General features: G+C 39.1%; 1 protein-coding gene across 9 annotated transcripts in view; it reads left to right on the top strand.

Moving 5' to 3' along the window:
- MAST2 (microtubule associated serine/threonine kinase 2) overlaps nucleotides 1–13,538 on the top strand; it is a 192,289-nt gene that overhangs the window by 73,609 nt on the left and 105,142 nt on the right. For all 9 annotated transcript variants that reach the window (XM_064665343.1, XM_064665345.1, XM_064665342.1 and 6 more), the window contains one exon: nucleotides 9,680–9,711. In XM_064665343.1, coding sequence (XP_064521413.1) covers nucleotides 9,680–9,711 — 32 coding nt within the window. The remainder of the gene's footprint in view (nucleotides 1–9,679; nucleotides 9,712–13,538) is intronic.

The following is a 13,538-nucleotide window of genomic DNA, read 5'->3' as shown; positions in this document are numbered from 1 at the left end:
CCACTTTGTGGTTTCCCACTTTATATTCCACTATAGAGCATTGTCACATGTGAACATGACAGGCATTGTTGTACCCTTGAAGTTAAGATAGTGTAAGATTATAATTTTAAAATTAGGGTAAGGTGGGTGGTTATTGCAGTTCTATCTCACCAAAGTGGAGAGGACCATTAAATTGCCTTTTTTTGTATGTTTGTCTTTATGGTTAATTTAAATATGCCTAAGCAGATCAAATATCTTTTTGAAAGTATGTGTGAAAGAGATAATAGGAAAGCATGTTCCAATTTAATATTTGGTATTTTTTCCACTGAAAATGTTGTTTTTCAGAACTAATTATGAAAAAAGTTGTGGCAAAAAAGGTTTGTGTTATAACTCTGAAATGAGTCACACTAAATGTTTTATCACCTTGTATTTCTAGGGGATGGATGTTTCTTCCTGTACACATAATACAAACATAAAACTTCTGTGGCTGTTTGCTTTTTCTGTAAAAAAATATTTATTGTCTGGGAGTGAAACAACTGAGCCCTTTCTTTCATCATTTCTGTCAAGGGTTTGTGTTCCAGTTTGGAGCTCAGCAGACATAAGCAATATCAGAGACTATTCACTTTTAAGGGCAGAAAGAGAAGTTAAAATTCTGTTGTCTGGCTGGCATCTCTTATTCCAAATTTTCACATGGTGCTCAGCACGTGGAGTTCTTCACTGAGTGGATGATGGCCTGTAACTATTCCTCTGCAAAAAACCACGAGCCTCCTTCTCTGGTTTTGTGAGAAGCAGAGTTTTGGGAGGGGTAAGCTCAAGTGCCTCATGCAGCTCAGCTAAGCAATGAAAAATTACATCTGCTTGTTCTGTAAATAATGTCCAGTCAGAGCAGATGTAATTAACTGCTGAACTTAATGGATGCCTCGTGAGGTTACAGATGCTATCAGTCATAAACTAGATGAAGGCAAGGGAGCTCTATATGCTTGGAATTCCTTTTAGGACTAATTACTAAATATCTTTAAAATTGATTGCTTATGCTTTCAATTTCTGAGAGTGTTTTCACATGATCTATGTGGAATGGACTTGCTGCATCTTCAGAACAGGATGGGAGACACCTTTGTGGTTGAGGGTTTTTGAGGAACAAAAAATTCTTTGTTCCCCAGAACTTTCTCCCAGAACTTTACTATTACTTGGTTTTATTTCAGGGCTGGCCAAGCTCTCCAGCTCTCCAACGAGACTGGTCTGACTCAGATGGTTTTTTTTCCCCAAAATTAGTTGAGAAATAAACAATTGCAAAGATAGAATTCTGTCGATGTGTCACAAACGTTAGCCTGACGTTGACAAAGCAGTTGGAGACACAGGGAATGCCTCTCAAAAACAACAACCAAATTTAATTTCTGCCTGTTTGCTTTCAAGCAGCTGGGGATTCAGTGTGAAACCAGACTGACAGAATAGACAGAACCCTTTGGACTGCTTTAAGGGACCTGCTGCTGATGTTAGTATGGAACTGACCACGTACCTTTTCTTGCTTCAACTAGTGTTGAAGAATGTCCAGTTTATTTCAATATAATATAATGCCAGTGTATCAAATTTTTTTTTTTTATAATCTCTGATCTTTGTTCACAGTCTGTATTAACAATGCACTGAATGGAGATGAGCTGATGAGCCTGTCCAGGAGTTTTCGTGAGATGCACACGAGTTTCATTAACTTTTACTTAGGATAAACCAGAAGGGTCCTCAAACTCGCCAAAATTATGTTTGGCTTGATTATTCTGTTTTAAGGGATGTTTAAAGAGTTTTATGGATAAATTTGGTGGTCAGGTAGCCTTGATGACAGCTGTTAATTCCTCTAAAAACAACCTTTTAAGGAGTAGACGTATGAATGGTAGAAATGTCAGCTGACTTAATCATAGATTAATATTAGAATGAGCCAACAAGGGAGAGAATAAAACTGGATTTATTAATTTGTAATACTCTTGGCATTTTTAGCAGCTGTGACTGTTTCCTTGTGATCGTTGCATGCCCAGTCTTGAAGGAATTTTTGGTGTGAGTCAAGACAGAGTAATTTTAAGAGCAGTTTCTAACAATAGCATTACAGCTGCAGTCCTGTGTGGCTCCAAGATGACACTCTTTTCTGCATTTTCCAAAATTTTGTAGAACGTGACCTTTTGACTTAAATTTCTGAAACTGGCGCCGTCTGGCAAAATGAAAGAGAATTTTGAACAGTTGCTCCCATTATTTTGGATGTCGGTTCAAGGCTGGGCTGGCTCTTTCACACATCAGGAATCTGCTTCGTGGCCTTGTAAAACTAGAATTAAGTAATGAGGAAGATTAATGAGCTGTCTAAGCTGTGGGCTTTATTCCTCTCAATATTCCTTCTCCCTTAGGCAAATTTGTGCAAAAATATAATACACATAAGGAAGATTTGCAGCATTTATTATGGGTGTTATTTCTCAGGTTTGAAAGTATAACCTGCCTTTTATTTACAGAGGACTAACCCACATCTTGCTTTCTATTTTGTTGATCCACACACACATTTTGGGTAGCTGTTATTGTTTATTTCAGGGAGTAAGTTATCATAATGGTCTTCTGCAGCAACTGCTGTTGCAATTTATGGATTACCTGTTAGGAGAGCAAATTCACCTTTTTTCTTCTGTGCTGTTTTTTCTTTGCTTCCCCTCCTCATCTAGGACTCTGGGTTGCAAAATTCAAACCGTAGTATTTAAAGTTACCTTTTCCTGGAAATGAAATTACATCTTAAAAACATTCTTTTACGTGCTCTTTATCATTTAAAAGTAACTCTGGGAAATGTATTTGAAGAGGGCTGCTGCTATGGTTGGGGTTTTTTTTAGCCTTGAGGAAAACAGTCAAGTTGATAGTAAATTAGTTTGCTGATGTCTAAGGATTGGACAGCTGAGTTACTGTACCCCAATTCTCGACCTGACCAGGGATCTCAGAGCTTGTCTCGAATTTTCAGAAACCACCCACTGTTTAACCTCAGCTGAAAAGCTTGGGATCAAATATGAAACGAGCCATTGTCTTTACTATGGAAGGAAAGAGATGCTGCTTGACTGATGGCATGAAATTAGAGTGACCTGTGCTCCTGGTCCCCAGTGACAGAGATAGGAATGAGTCCTGTGGAGGAAATGAGAGCTGGAAAACTTTGAGTCATTCATTGCTGTGGCTGTTGAGGGATGTGTGGGTGCCACCCTGCCCCGGGCTGTGGGCACCCAGTCCCATGGAAGCTGTAGCTCAGCTGTGGCAGGTGGCTTTTCCAGGGGCTGGGCTACTCCCCATTCAGCCCTTGGGAATGTGTTTTGCATCTGCTGTTTTTTGTTGTCCTCTGCCTGTCCAAGCCATGGTGTGTGGTTTCAGTCATGTTTGTCACCATGAGCAGGTCCCGTCCGGCCCATGGTGTGCTGGGTAACGTTGTATTTTGGGCTTGAAAACATGATGTAATGTATAAAATATGGAATAGACACTTCAGCTGACTAAAAACTATATATATATATATATATAAAAATATATATATATGTAAATGGGAGTGGGTACTGAAAATATTCTGAGGAAAGTGTGAATTCTTGCCTGTTTTGAGATGTATTCTGGAATTATTTTAGGTCAAGTAACCAAGAGCTTAAATCTTATGGAAAGCCCTGAGGTTAAGTGATATGAAAGGTTAGTGGGCAGCTTCTGGATGCATTTATTCTTGACAGGTTAATGCACAGATGTGACCTGGATCCTTAGCTTTGCTTACAAAGGAATAACTTTCTGTTGCCCAGGCAGAAGGGCTGGTGGGGGAGGGAGAATAACTTGCTGTGTTTGAGAATTTTGCTTAAAGTTTAAAGGGCTTTTAGCTTTATTTCCTTTTGCAGTAACTCTAATTTGAAATAAATCCAAAGGCTTTTTATTTTGCTGACTAGGAAGGGATTTCTAAGCTGAAGAGGAGAGAAAGGCTTGGAAGATCTAAAAACATGAAATGCATCTGGCTGATTTGTGACCTGTGGGTTGGAAGACTGATCTATACTGAATATTTAGAGAAGTAGGGCTGCCTATAAGTTAAACAGCTGAGAGGTTTTTTTCCCCATTTGGTTTTATATGTTAATGTACTTTGCAAATGGCATTTTTACTGACGTGCAACTTCTTCTGGGGTAGAGAACTACTCCAAACAGTAAATTTAATTTGCTTTGAACTTGTAGTATGTTTAGGGTAGCGCTGGGTGAACAGGTACACTGTTGGCTATTCTGTGCCACACGTGTTGTCCTGAAGGCTGTGGCACTTTGTCACTGAGAAGGTGAGATTTCTTAGGAAAGGGTGGTTCCAGGCAGTTTGGCTGGTACTGGGAATATGGGAAGAGGCACTGGGGCTAAGCCATCCATGGCAATCCACGAATTTGTGTGATGGCAGACATAAATTCAGTAGAGTGAGGAGAAAGGTCTGGGAATTAAACTCCGTGTCCTCTGAATATTTAGAATAGTATTGGCAAGAGCTTGAGTATTCGTTTTCTGTATTTTAAGTGTCTCTGTAGCTAAGCAGATGATCTAACAGTATGATCCTGAATTTAGTTTCTAAAAGATATTTTCTGTAGAAAATATCTGCAGCATATTCCATAGGTTAATCTGACCTTCAAGGTAGATATGGTTTTAGTGTTGCTGTTTAAAATTCTTCACTGATGAGTTTGGAAAACAAGTTCAGATGTAATCATTTCTAGAAAGAGAAACTGAGAAGTATTGTATTTAATAACCACTGACAATGATATGGTGAAAAGAAGGAAATTATTTTTCCTGACAGATTCTGATAGGAGAAAGAGAAGCTTATTGTGGGGTGGGTTTCTTTTTTTTTTATCATTATTTTTTTTATTTTATTTTTTTTTTAAATCACCATGAAAAATTCCTTCCTGTTAATCTGATGGATGGATTACAGTTTGCCCTTGCACGGCCAGTTGTACTTTCCATCAGAACTGGAGATTCCAACCCTCATTATATCATTTCTGTAATGCAAATGGTTATGTATAGAAGGAGATTTAATTAATCCCCTGCTGGTTGGTAGTATACCCTAAAGCAAACATAGTCAGCAAAGGAAAAAAATTAAAACACGAGTGCATGGTACCAGGTCACTGACTGTCAGTGGAATTTCATCATCTGTGAAATATTAACTTATTAACCGAAATGTATTTGCTCTTATAGCTGTAAAAATATTTGTCTATTGTCCCAAGTGATGATAGTGAGCTACCTTGCAAGAAACCAAGGTCAAAGGCAATCTCAGGAATCGTGCTGTCTGCTCTGGCAAAAATATGGAACATCCTGTGTAGTGATGGTTCTCACTTTAATTTGCAAGGACTCCATTTAAGCTGCCATCAGTGCAGGCTCCAGCATCCAACTTTGCCTGTGGGTCTGTGCCATATGCGCAGCTACACATTCAAGGACAAATCACAAGACTGAGAGAAAGTGACAAATTTGAGTGATGGGCTCCTGGTTTTTTCACACTTTTATAACATAACCTGTCTGTTTAAACGGTGTGGGTTGTATTTTAGGTCAAGGAACAAATAGATTTCCAGACTTCATTTCCGTGTGCATACAGTTTCTGCTGCTGCCTGAAACACTCCTGTTTTCAGATGCAGTTTCTGTATCTGAAAGCTGACAATTGAATAAATTTTTCAGTATCTATGCATTAAACAATGTATTATGGAAACAGAAGAAGTGATGTTTGAAATGGCCAGTGTATTTTCCCTTCTAGCTTCCTTGCTGCCTCAAAAATGAGGATTCAGTCCTATTGTCAAACCTGAACTGTAGCATGATACGGGGTCCAACTGACTTGATATCCTCATGATCCGAGGTGATAAGATAAAAGGAAACAAATATAAGGAGCTCTTTTGAAGGCAGGTATTTGAATGTGCTTTTTATAAACTCCACAATACTGAATTTCTTTCCCAAGATCCATTTTTAACTACTTATCTGAAAATTTGCTGCTTCTTTTGTCATGTAGAGATCAAGTTGCATGTTTAATAATTATGCCTTGAAATATGGAACTGATACAAAAAATTAACTTTCAGAACAGTCTGTTCTTGTCATTTGGGTACTGCAAGATTTAATACACTCTTTATTTTTTAGGATCTGCGGACGTAGTTCTTTATTTCCCCTTCTGAAATTTCTGTGTGAATAATTTGCACCAATCTTTTAAAATGTTCTTATGCTATTTAGCACTTCATATAAATCAAATATAAATGTAAGCCTCTATTTTAAGGGTTGTATTGTTGACCTAGAGAGCAGGTGGCAGGGGGCTGACTGAAGTAATAATGGTAATATAAATATAGCTACTGGCAGCACAAGTGCTCGGGGAGGCAGATGTGTTGTCGGAAGGGGCAGTTTAGAATCTTGCACATTCATGTGTTGTTCTCATCAGAAGGGTGGTCTTAAATGAAAAATGTCCTTTAGGATAAACCAGCTTATTGAAAGGATTACAGCTGCACCCCGTAAATAGTGTTTCAGACCAAGTAGTCACAGCTCAGCACTCTTTTATTAGTTATCTCCCCTCTTAAAATGTGATTTATTTTTTCAGGATACGTGGACATATAATGCCAAACTCCACTGTGGTGTGCGTCAAATCACCAGGCAAATCACGCCACTTCCCTCATAATTTACTAACTAAAACATTTAATCTGTACTATAAAACTGACTCTGAGTAGAGTTTAACCTTTGTAGGGTGCTTGTGAAATGCTGTTGGACTTTTCTCTTATATTTTGCGCAATTATTGAATCATTGTTTTTATGGTGCTTCTTCAATATGTTTGAAACTACCCTGTTATTTCAAGATGTAAACTCTGTTTGTCCCACTGCACACATTAGTGTTGAGCCATCTTAAGACACAGCTGAGTCTCCACCCTGTGAGTGTGTCCCCATCCCTGGTAGGCATTTCCATTGTCTGCTTGATCCCCTGGAGACCTGCAGTGTTCTGCTGACAGTGAGCATCCTCAAATAGGTGCCCTGAAATAGGCCATCAGTTGTCTGCAGTCTTCTCTCTCCTTCCTTCCATCTCCAAGGCATTTTCTTTCTGGGATATAACCTTTTCAGACCCCAGCTCACTGGTGGTTTGGGAAAAGCGAAGGATGTGATTACGCTGCTCGTGGCTGTGTAACATCCAGCTCTGGTGCTTTTGCCTTGGCCCTGCTGGTCGTATCTGGTTTGGGGGATTGTAGGTGCTGTTCCCAGCCCTGCTTTGGAGAGGCAGAAAAGGGTGAAGAGCTGGGAGGGTGCTGCCTTGGCATTTCTCCAGAGGACAGGAAAAGTGCTGTGGAGGTCGGGACATGGCTCGCTGTGTGGCTGTTAGGGTTTTTGAAGGGGATTTTAAGACTAACAAGAAACGAGGCATAGTGGAACAACAGGTATAAAAATTGATTGTTTTGATTGTGCTCTTTGTTGTCAAGACCACAGTGATATTAAATGTGAGCTAGTGCCTATTGATTGCACAGCTGCACTGTGTTTGTCAAGGTGGAGGTGCAGAAGGAAGACAATTGCTACATGGGTAGGATGATGTTTCAGTTGCATTGAGATGTCATCTGCTAGGACTTTCTTCCTTGCTTGCTTGTGAACTCAGTTGATCACAGTTTTCAAAGGTACAAAGCTTTCAGGAACAAAGCCCAAGGCAGTCCTCCTTCTAACCTTGCATGCAATTAATCCTGAATTACCTATATTATAGGAAGTATTAAAGGTAATAATTGTGTGAGTAAAACAAGTGTTCAGTAGAGGAAAGGAAAGGATTTGTCCATTCCTGTTCATGTTTCTTGTGGTGTATATCTGTAAGTCACAATTATTGGAGCTGTGCTGCTGCAAGGGAGTGTTCTCTAAGTGACTTTTCAGCCCTAATGACTAGAGCAAAGGTTGTAAAAATGAACCCTAAAAGCTGAAAAACTAGAAGGTAGATAAAGAGACTTAAAGGTCACTCTTTTGCTTTTTCAACCAGTACCATGAAATTCCAGAGCTTTATACATGCATTCTGAAAATTTCTGGGGCCGACTGTGTTGGAATAAACAGAAATATATAATTTGAATGGAAAAAGTGCCCTCTGCCAAAAGGTGCCATCTTCTTTAAAGAGGATAAATTAAATACAGCTGCTCATATGATGTAAGAGATGTATATGCATGTGTAAGTACTATACTATCTACAGAAGCAGAATAATATATAATACCTGTAATCTTACCTATTTATTTATCCATTTGTAGTGGCAAAAAGGTGCAATTGCTACGTAGGCTTCATGGTTGGAAAGTAATTCTTCCTAACAAATGAAAGTGGAAGAAGTACCTTTTTTAGAATATAAAACACACAACCTGTTATAGATGCTAATGATTTATTATCTTACGCACTTGAAGTGTTTTGATTAGATCTTGACAAGTTTGTCTGATGACAGGAATTTATTTCTCGATGCTGTAAGCTGTCAGCCTTGTGATAATTCACACATGAAATTTGCTTGGAACTGTTAAACTGCAATGAAATTTCAAATTGTGGAGAACTCATACTTGAATAACAGCCTGTTTAAGATTGATTTGTTTGTTTATTGATTTATTAGTTTTAGTGGCTGTAACTTTTTGGTATCTTTGAAAAACGTTCAGGCAATTCCCATGCTTTACTGACCGGACCAGTCACTGACTGTCAGTAACACAATCATGCCAGTCATGAACTCCATAACTAAAGACGGAAAAGAGATTTTACCTGATTTTATGGATTTAATTTTTTTCTATTGACTTTTTATTTCCCCCCAGAATTCAGTGAAAACATTGATTTTAATTTTTTTTTTTCCCTTAGAAGGGATGAAAAACACAGCACGTAGATCCTCACAGCCACTTGGTATTGGCTGTGCTGGCACTTGCTGTGATCAGCCGAGGCGAAGCAGCCCGGGATCAGGGAATATTTTCCTGGCGAAGCATCCAGGGAATATTTTTAGGGATACAAACCAACAAGAACCGGCGGCGGGCGCGGCTGCCACCTGGCGGGGACCCTCGGGAGCGCAGCCCCGCCCGGCCGCGAAATCCAGAGCCGGGAGCCGGCGCTCCCTCGGGATGCCGCGTCCACCGCTGGGGTGCCCGTGGGCTGAATAAAAACCTTAAAAAGAAAACAAAAACTGAAATAAAAACCTTAACGCCCCCCCCCCCCCCCCCCCCCCCCGGCTGCCTTTGCTTGTGCTGCCGAGGTGCAAAACGGTGCTGGTAAGTGGGGGTTGTGTTTGGCCTCCGATTTTTGTATGTTTAAAAAAACCCCGAACAACCAAACCAACCCCCCAAAAGCCATCCTCTTACATTAATTCTTCCTTTTGGTGAGATTGTGAGACCACCCCTCACAGCTGCAGGCACACTGCGTTCCACCACACTCCTGGAAGGGGTTCGGTCTGATGCTGATGCGGAATGTAGGACAGAATTAATTACTGCCTTATCTGTGCTTAGGCTTGAATTTCAAAGTTATGTTTGCTCTGTTGAGTGCTTATGATTTTTTGACTACAAAGGCAATGGCTGTTTAGACAAAGTGAGCAACTTTTGTACCCCAGACTGTGCTCTGAGGATGTGCAGCAGCAGGGCTGTGGAGTTCTGCACTGAGCATGCGTTGGGAAGTGGCCAGCTCTTTATTAATTTCACCTCAGTCATTTATTGATAAATAAATTAGTAGTAGCTAATAACAAGTAAAACTAACTCAGGTTTTTCATTCTTATTTTTCTTCCAGAAAGAGCTCAGTCTCCCCAGAAGAGGAAGCTTGTAAGTATAATTATTCTTTATTCATCCCTTGGTTTGTTTTGAACATATATAGCTGTTCAGTTGTGGAAGTAATTTAGATGGGGAGATGCTCTGTTTTCTCTGTTAGCATTTTGAAGAATCTGTCACGCTCTTGGAAACAGCTAGCTTGGATTTCTCTGAGACTAAAGCCTCTATTCATTTCCTTAAGCATAGTAGGAGAAGTAGTAGTAGTGTAAGCTTACTTCTAATTACCAGCTTGAGCTGATCCTGATATGGAAGTAGCTGTGGTGTTGAGTGTTGCTGCACTGACATTGCTGAAGTGACTCCAGAGAAGTCACTGATTATTTATGTGATATGGACAACTTTGATCACTGTTCTTCAAACAGTCTGTTGACAGAAGTCTAAGCACACAGCTCCTGGGCCATGCAGGTCAGGTGTTTGTGGAGTAGGCAATCAAATAGAGGTATTTCAATTAAGTAGCACATGTTGGGAAAAGTGGGCTTTTAAAAATGCGATTTAAACAAACAGTAATTTTTTAAAATGCATTATGATGTTTAAAGAATTTTAGTGAACTAACTTGTGTTTCAAGGATATTACAGAGCTTAGTTTCTGCTATGATTACAGATTTATGGTGGAAGAAATTGCATTATTGATTGCATTGTATGAAAGAGAAAGCTTCTGTACTGCCTGCTGTTGCATTATGATTTAAAATTGTTTCCCAAAGCTTGTGGACTACGGACATGAAGCTCACAAAAGCATATAACCTTTCTTCCTCAGGTTTCTGGTTCTAATGCGAAATTATTTTCAGCCTTCCAATGTAAGCTATCCCCTTTGTGTAAGAAACAATGTTTGGAAAATGCTGCGTAGTGCCAGTGATTCAGGGCCGAACAATACAACAGATCAAAAGGTCCTTTTTTTTACAGTGAGGCATGACCAGACCTTTTTGTTTAGTTCATATGACAATGATAAACCAGTCAGGGAGTTATTTAAAGAACATGAAGCACTAACTGGTTTTGCTTTTTTTTTTAACCAGTATGCCTCAAAGGCTGGCTTAACGAGATTTGAGAGGTTTCTAAGACAGGTGGTGTTCATCATTTGAAGATTATGAAGGTTCTTTGATCAAATAGTGGAGCAGTGAGTTACCAGTAAGTTTTTTGTTAATGTAGCTTAGATATTTTTGCACAAAACTTTTGGAATTGAAATTGAGGATGCCAGAGATATTCCCTTCCCTCATTCCAGTGTGGAGGTGGGTATGACACAAAACTATTTATGTATTTTCATTTGAAATATCTGAGTTGCAAATGAAGTGCTTCATATGTGTGTAGTGTTTTAGTTACTAGTAACTAAACCAAATGACTGAATCCTTTATTTCTATATTTACTTAACACCTTCAGTTTTCATTGCTTCACTTTAGTTTTCTTCCAGAAGTGAATGCCTTTTAAGCCATCATTATGTGAAGAAATTTAACAACCTGTGTCAAGAAGATCCAGGCCATAAATTTTAAGGTTGCAGCTATTAGTGAGATTGAAAATCTATGAAGAATTGAAATGTTTTAAGTTGGTTGCCTGTGTTATCTAGTTGATTATTGGCTTGTGGTTTCTGGAATTACAGATTCTGTAATCAAATCCAGTACCGAGTCGAGTCAAGAACCAAATGACTTCTTGTTGTTTGAAAAGTTTAATTTTTAAGAAATGAGTAGTGCATTGGGCTGATATAAATGCCATATATATGTATACATATAAAAATATATACATATAAAAATTGATTTTCATTTGCTTGAATCAACTTAGCAGTGAACCTCATAAGCACAAATAAATTCTGAGAGTAAAATTTATTCTGAAAAGCTGTTGCTGTGCTGTGGCTGATGAGTAGGGATAGTTATGGATGTAGCTACGTCCTGATTCATTGGCTGTCAGTCACTGACTTTTGTTCACTGACAGAAGCAGACGCAGGAATTGACAGGAGGATGAAGTGTCTGGCTTGAAGCCACAAACCCTCAAGAGGTGCATCCATTTGCTGCACAAACTCCAGCCTTTGTAGCAGTTCAGTAGCAACTGTGTTACATACAAACATCAGCCATTCAGCATTTTTTTGTGTGCTAGTCTTGAGGCTGGGGTGCACTTGCTACTGTAAAAAAATATTTGGGGAGGAAGTAATTATTTTACAGTCAGCCAGAAGCAGAATGAAGACTTGATTATTGCTGCTTTCTTGGTGATTGCTTCAGTTGATTGTTGGGTTAGAAAGGTTTTAGCCTGTGGATTAGCTTGGATATTTGTCATTGCTGAATGGAGAAGGACAAGCTTTTCTTGACAATGCTTCTGAATTTTTCTTTGTTTGACTCTCATTGCTTCATATTTCCTGGGTCAGTATGAGTAGTCTCTATTTTTCTGCAGGGACTGATTGTAGGCATGGACAACAACAGTTGCTGTGCCTGTTTGTGTTAAGGAAAAGGAGTGGAGTTACATGTTTCAGTATTTTTGTCAGGAGAGCGTGAGCAGTTTTCCTAAAGAAGGAAATTCATCTAAAGAAGGTCTTGGGTAGAAGCTGAAGAGAATGAATGGTGGGATAGAGCCTGTGAAATCTGTTGATGAGTGATTCTGTTTCCATATTAGCAGAAAGAAGCACAGGCACAGTGTAAAGGATGGCTTTGTCCTTAGATATGTTGCAGTCTTATTTTGAAATAATCAGCACAGAGTGAGCAGACATGTAAAACAGATGGGGGAATTGTATGCAGGGTGACACTAAGAGAAATGCCTAATTATTTAGGTACAATTTTGCTGTAAATGTGCTTAAAGTGTTTGTGTTTCTATAGGGGAGTTATGTTTAATACACTAAAGGAAATTATACTCAACTGAGTTGTAGGCTGCTAAGAGGTTGAATAGTACAAGAACAGGAACAAGTAGTTATGTTCTGTATCTGGTGTGGTTCAGTAATCAGAGTTCAAAGTTTTCCTTTAATGAATTATGCATATAAATGTATTGGTTATGTTTTTCCCCATGCTTTGTTCACAAAAGAAATAATTACCATTCATGAATATTTTCTTTAATTTCAAATAGCGAATGTGGAGTGATAGACCCAAACTTTGATCTCCAGGCCTATTAGTGGAAGTGGTTTAATTATTTTCAGCCTGTTGGGTTCTTTTGGAGCTACATCATGTACAGAGATTGGGTTTTGTATTGGTGGCTTCAGTTTCACGTGGCTTTGATGTGCACCTGCACGTGAAGTGCACTAGAGATGGCCCTGACCTGAAAGGACAGAGGTGGGGACTGTGCAGCAAGAGGAGGTTCATGATGCACCACCTGTGTGTGTTTAACAGCAGTTCAGCACCCAAAAGACCAGGCTGCAAAGTGCAGTTCTCATTGTGGCTGCAGGATGCACAGCACCAGCCTGCAGCTCACTATTTCTTCTGGTTGCCTCCTCGGCTGATCAGTGGTCAGTAAATCCAGTTGGGGTTGCACTTGAGCCATCTGGTTTCTTGTTCAGTACCCCATTAATAATAAATGAATAATAAATGTGGTTGTTTATAACATGAATTTTATTGACTTCTTCAGGCTTTTTAATGAAAAATGTGGGTTTATATTTTAAATAATTGTGGTTTCTAAGGCAGGGTCACCAGTGTGGGTTGTTGTAATTTTTGGGCTATCTAAATGAGTAATTTGCTAAAAAGAATATATGGCTTTCCCACGTTATATGTAAATTTGAAAAGAATAATTTCCTCAGCAAACTAAATTTGCTAAACCAGTTTGTAACTTCAGGTATAAGTTGTTTTTGTTAATTCTTTCCTGCTATCAATGATCTGTATCAAATATATTTTAAACTCTGTGTACAAACGGAAAAAGAACATGGAG

The sequence above is a fragment of the Pseudopipra pipra genome, chromosome 9, assembly GCF_036250125.1.
Source record: "Pseudopipra pipra isolate bDixPip1 chromosome 9, bDixPip1.hap1, whole genome shotgun sequence".
NCBI classification, from domain to species: domain Eukaryota; kingdom Metazoa; phylum Chordata; class Aves; order Passeriformes; family Pipridae; genus Pseudopipra; species Pseudopipra pipra.
This window is presented reverse-complemented; position numbering and strand designations above follow the sequence as displayed.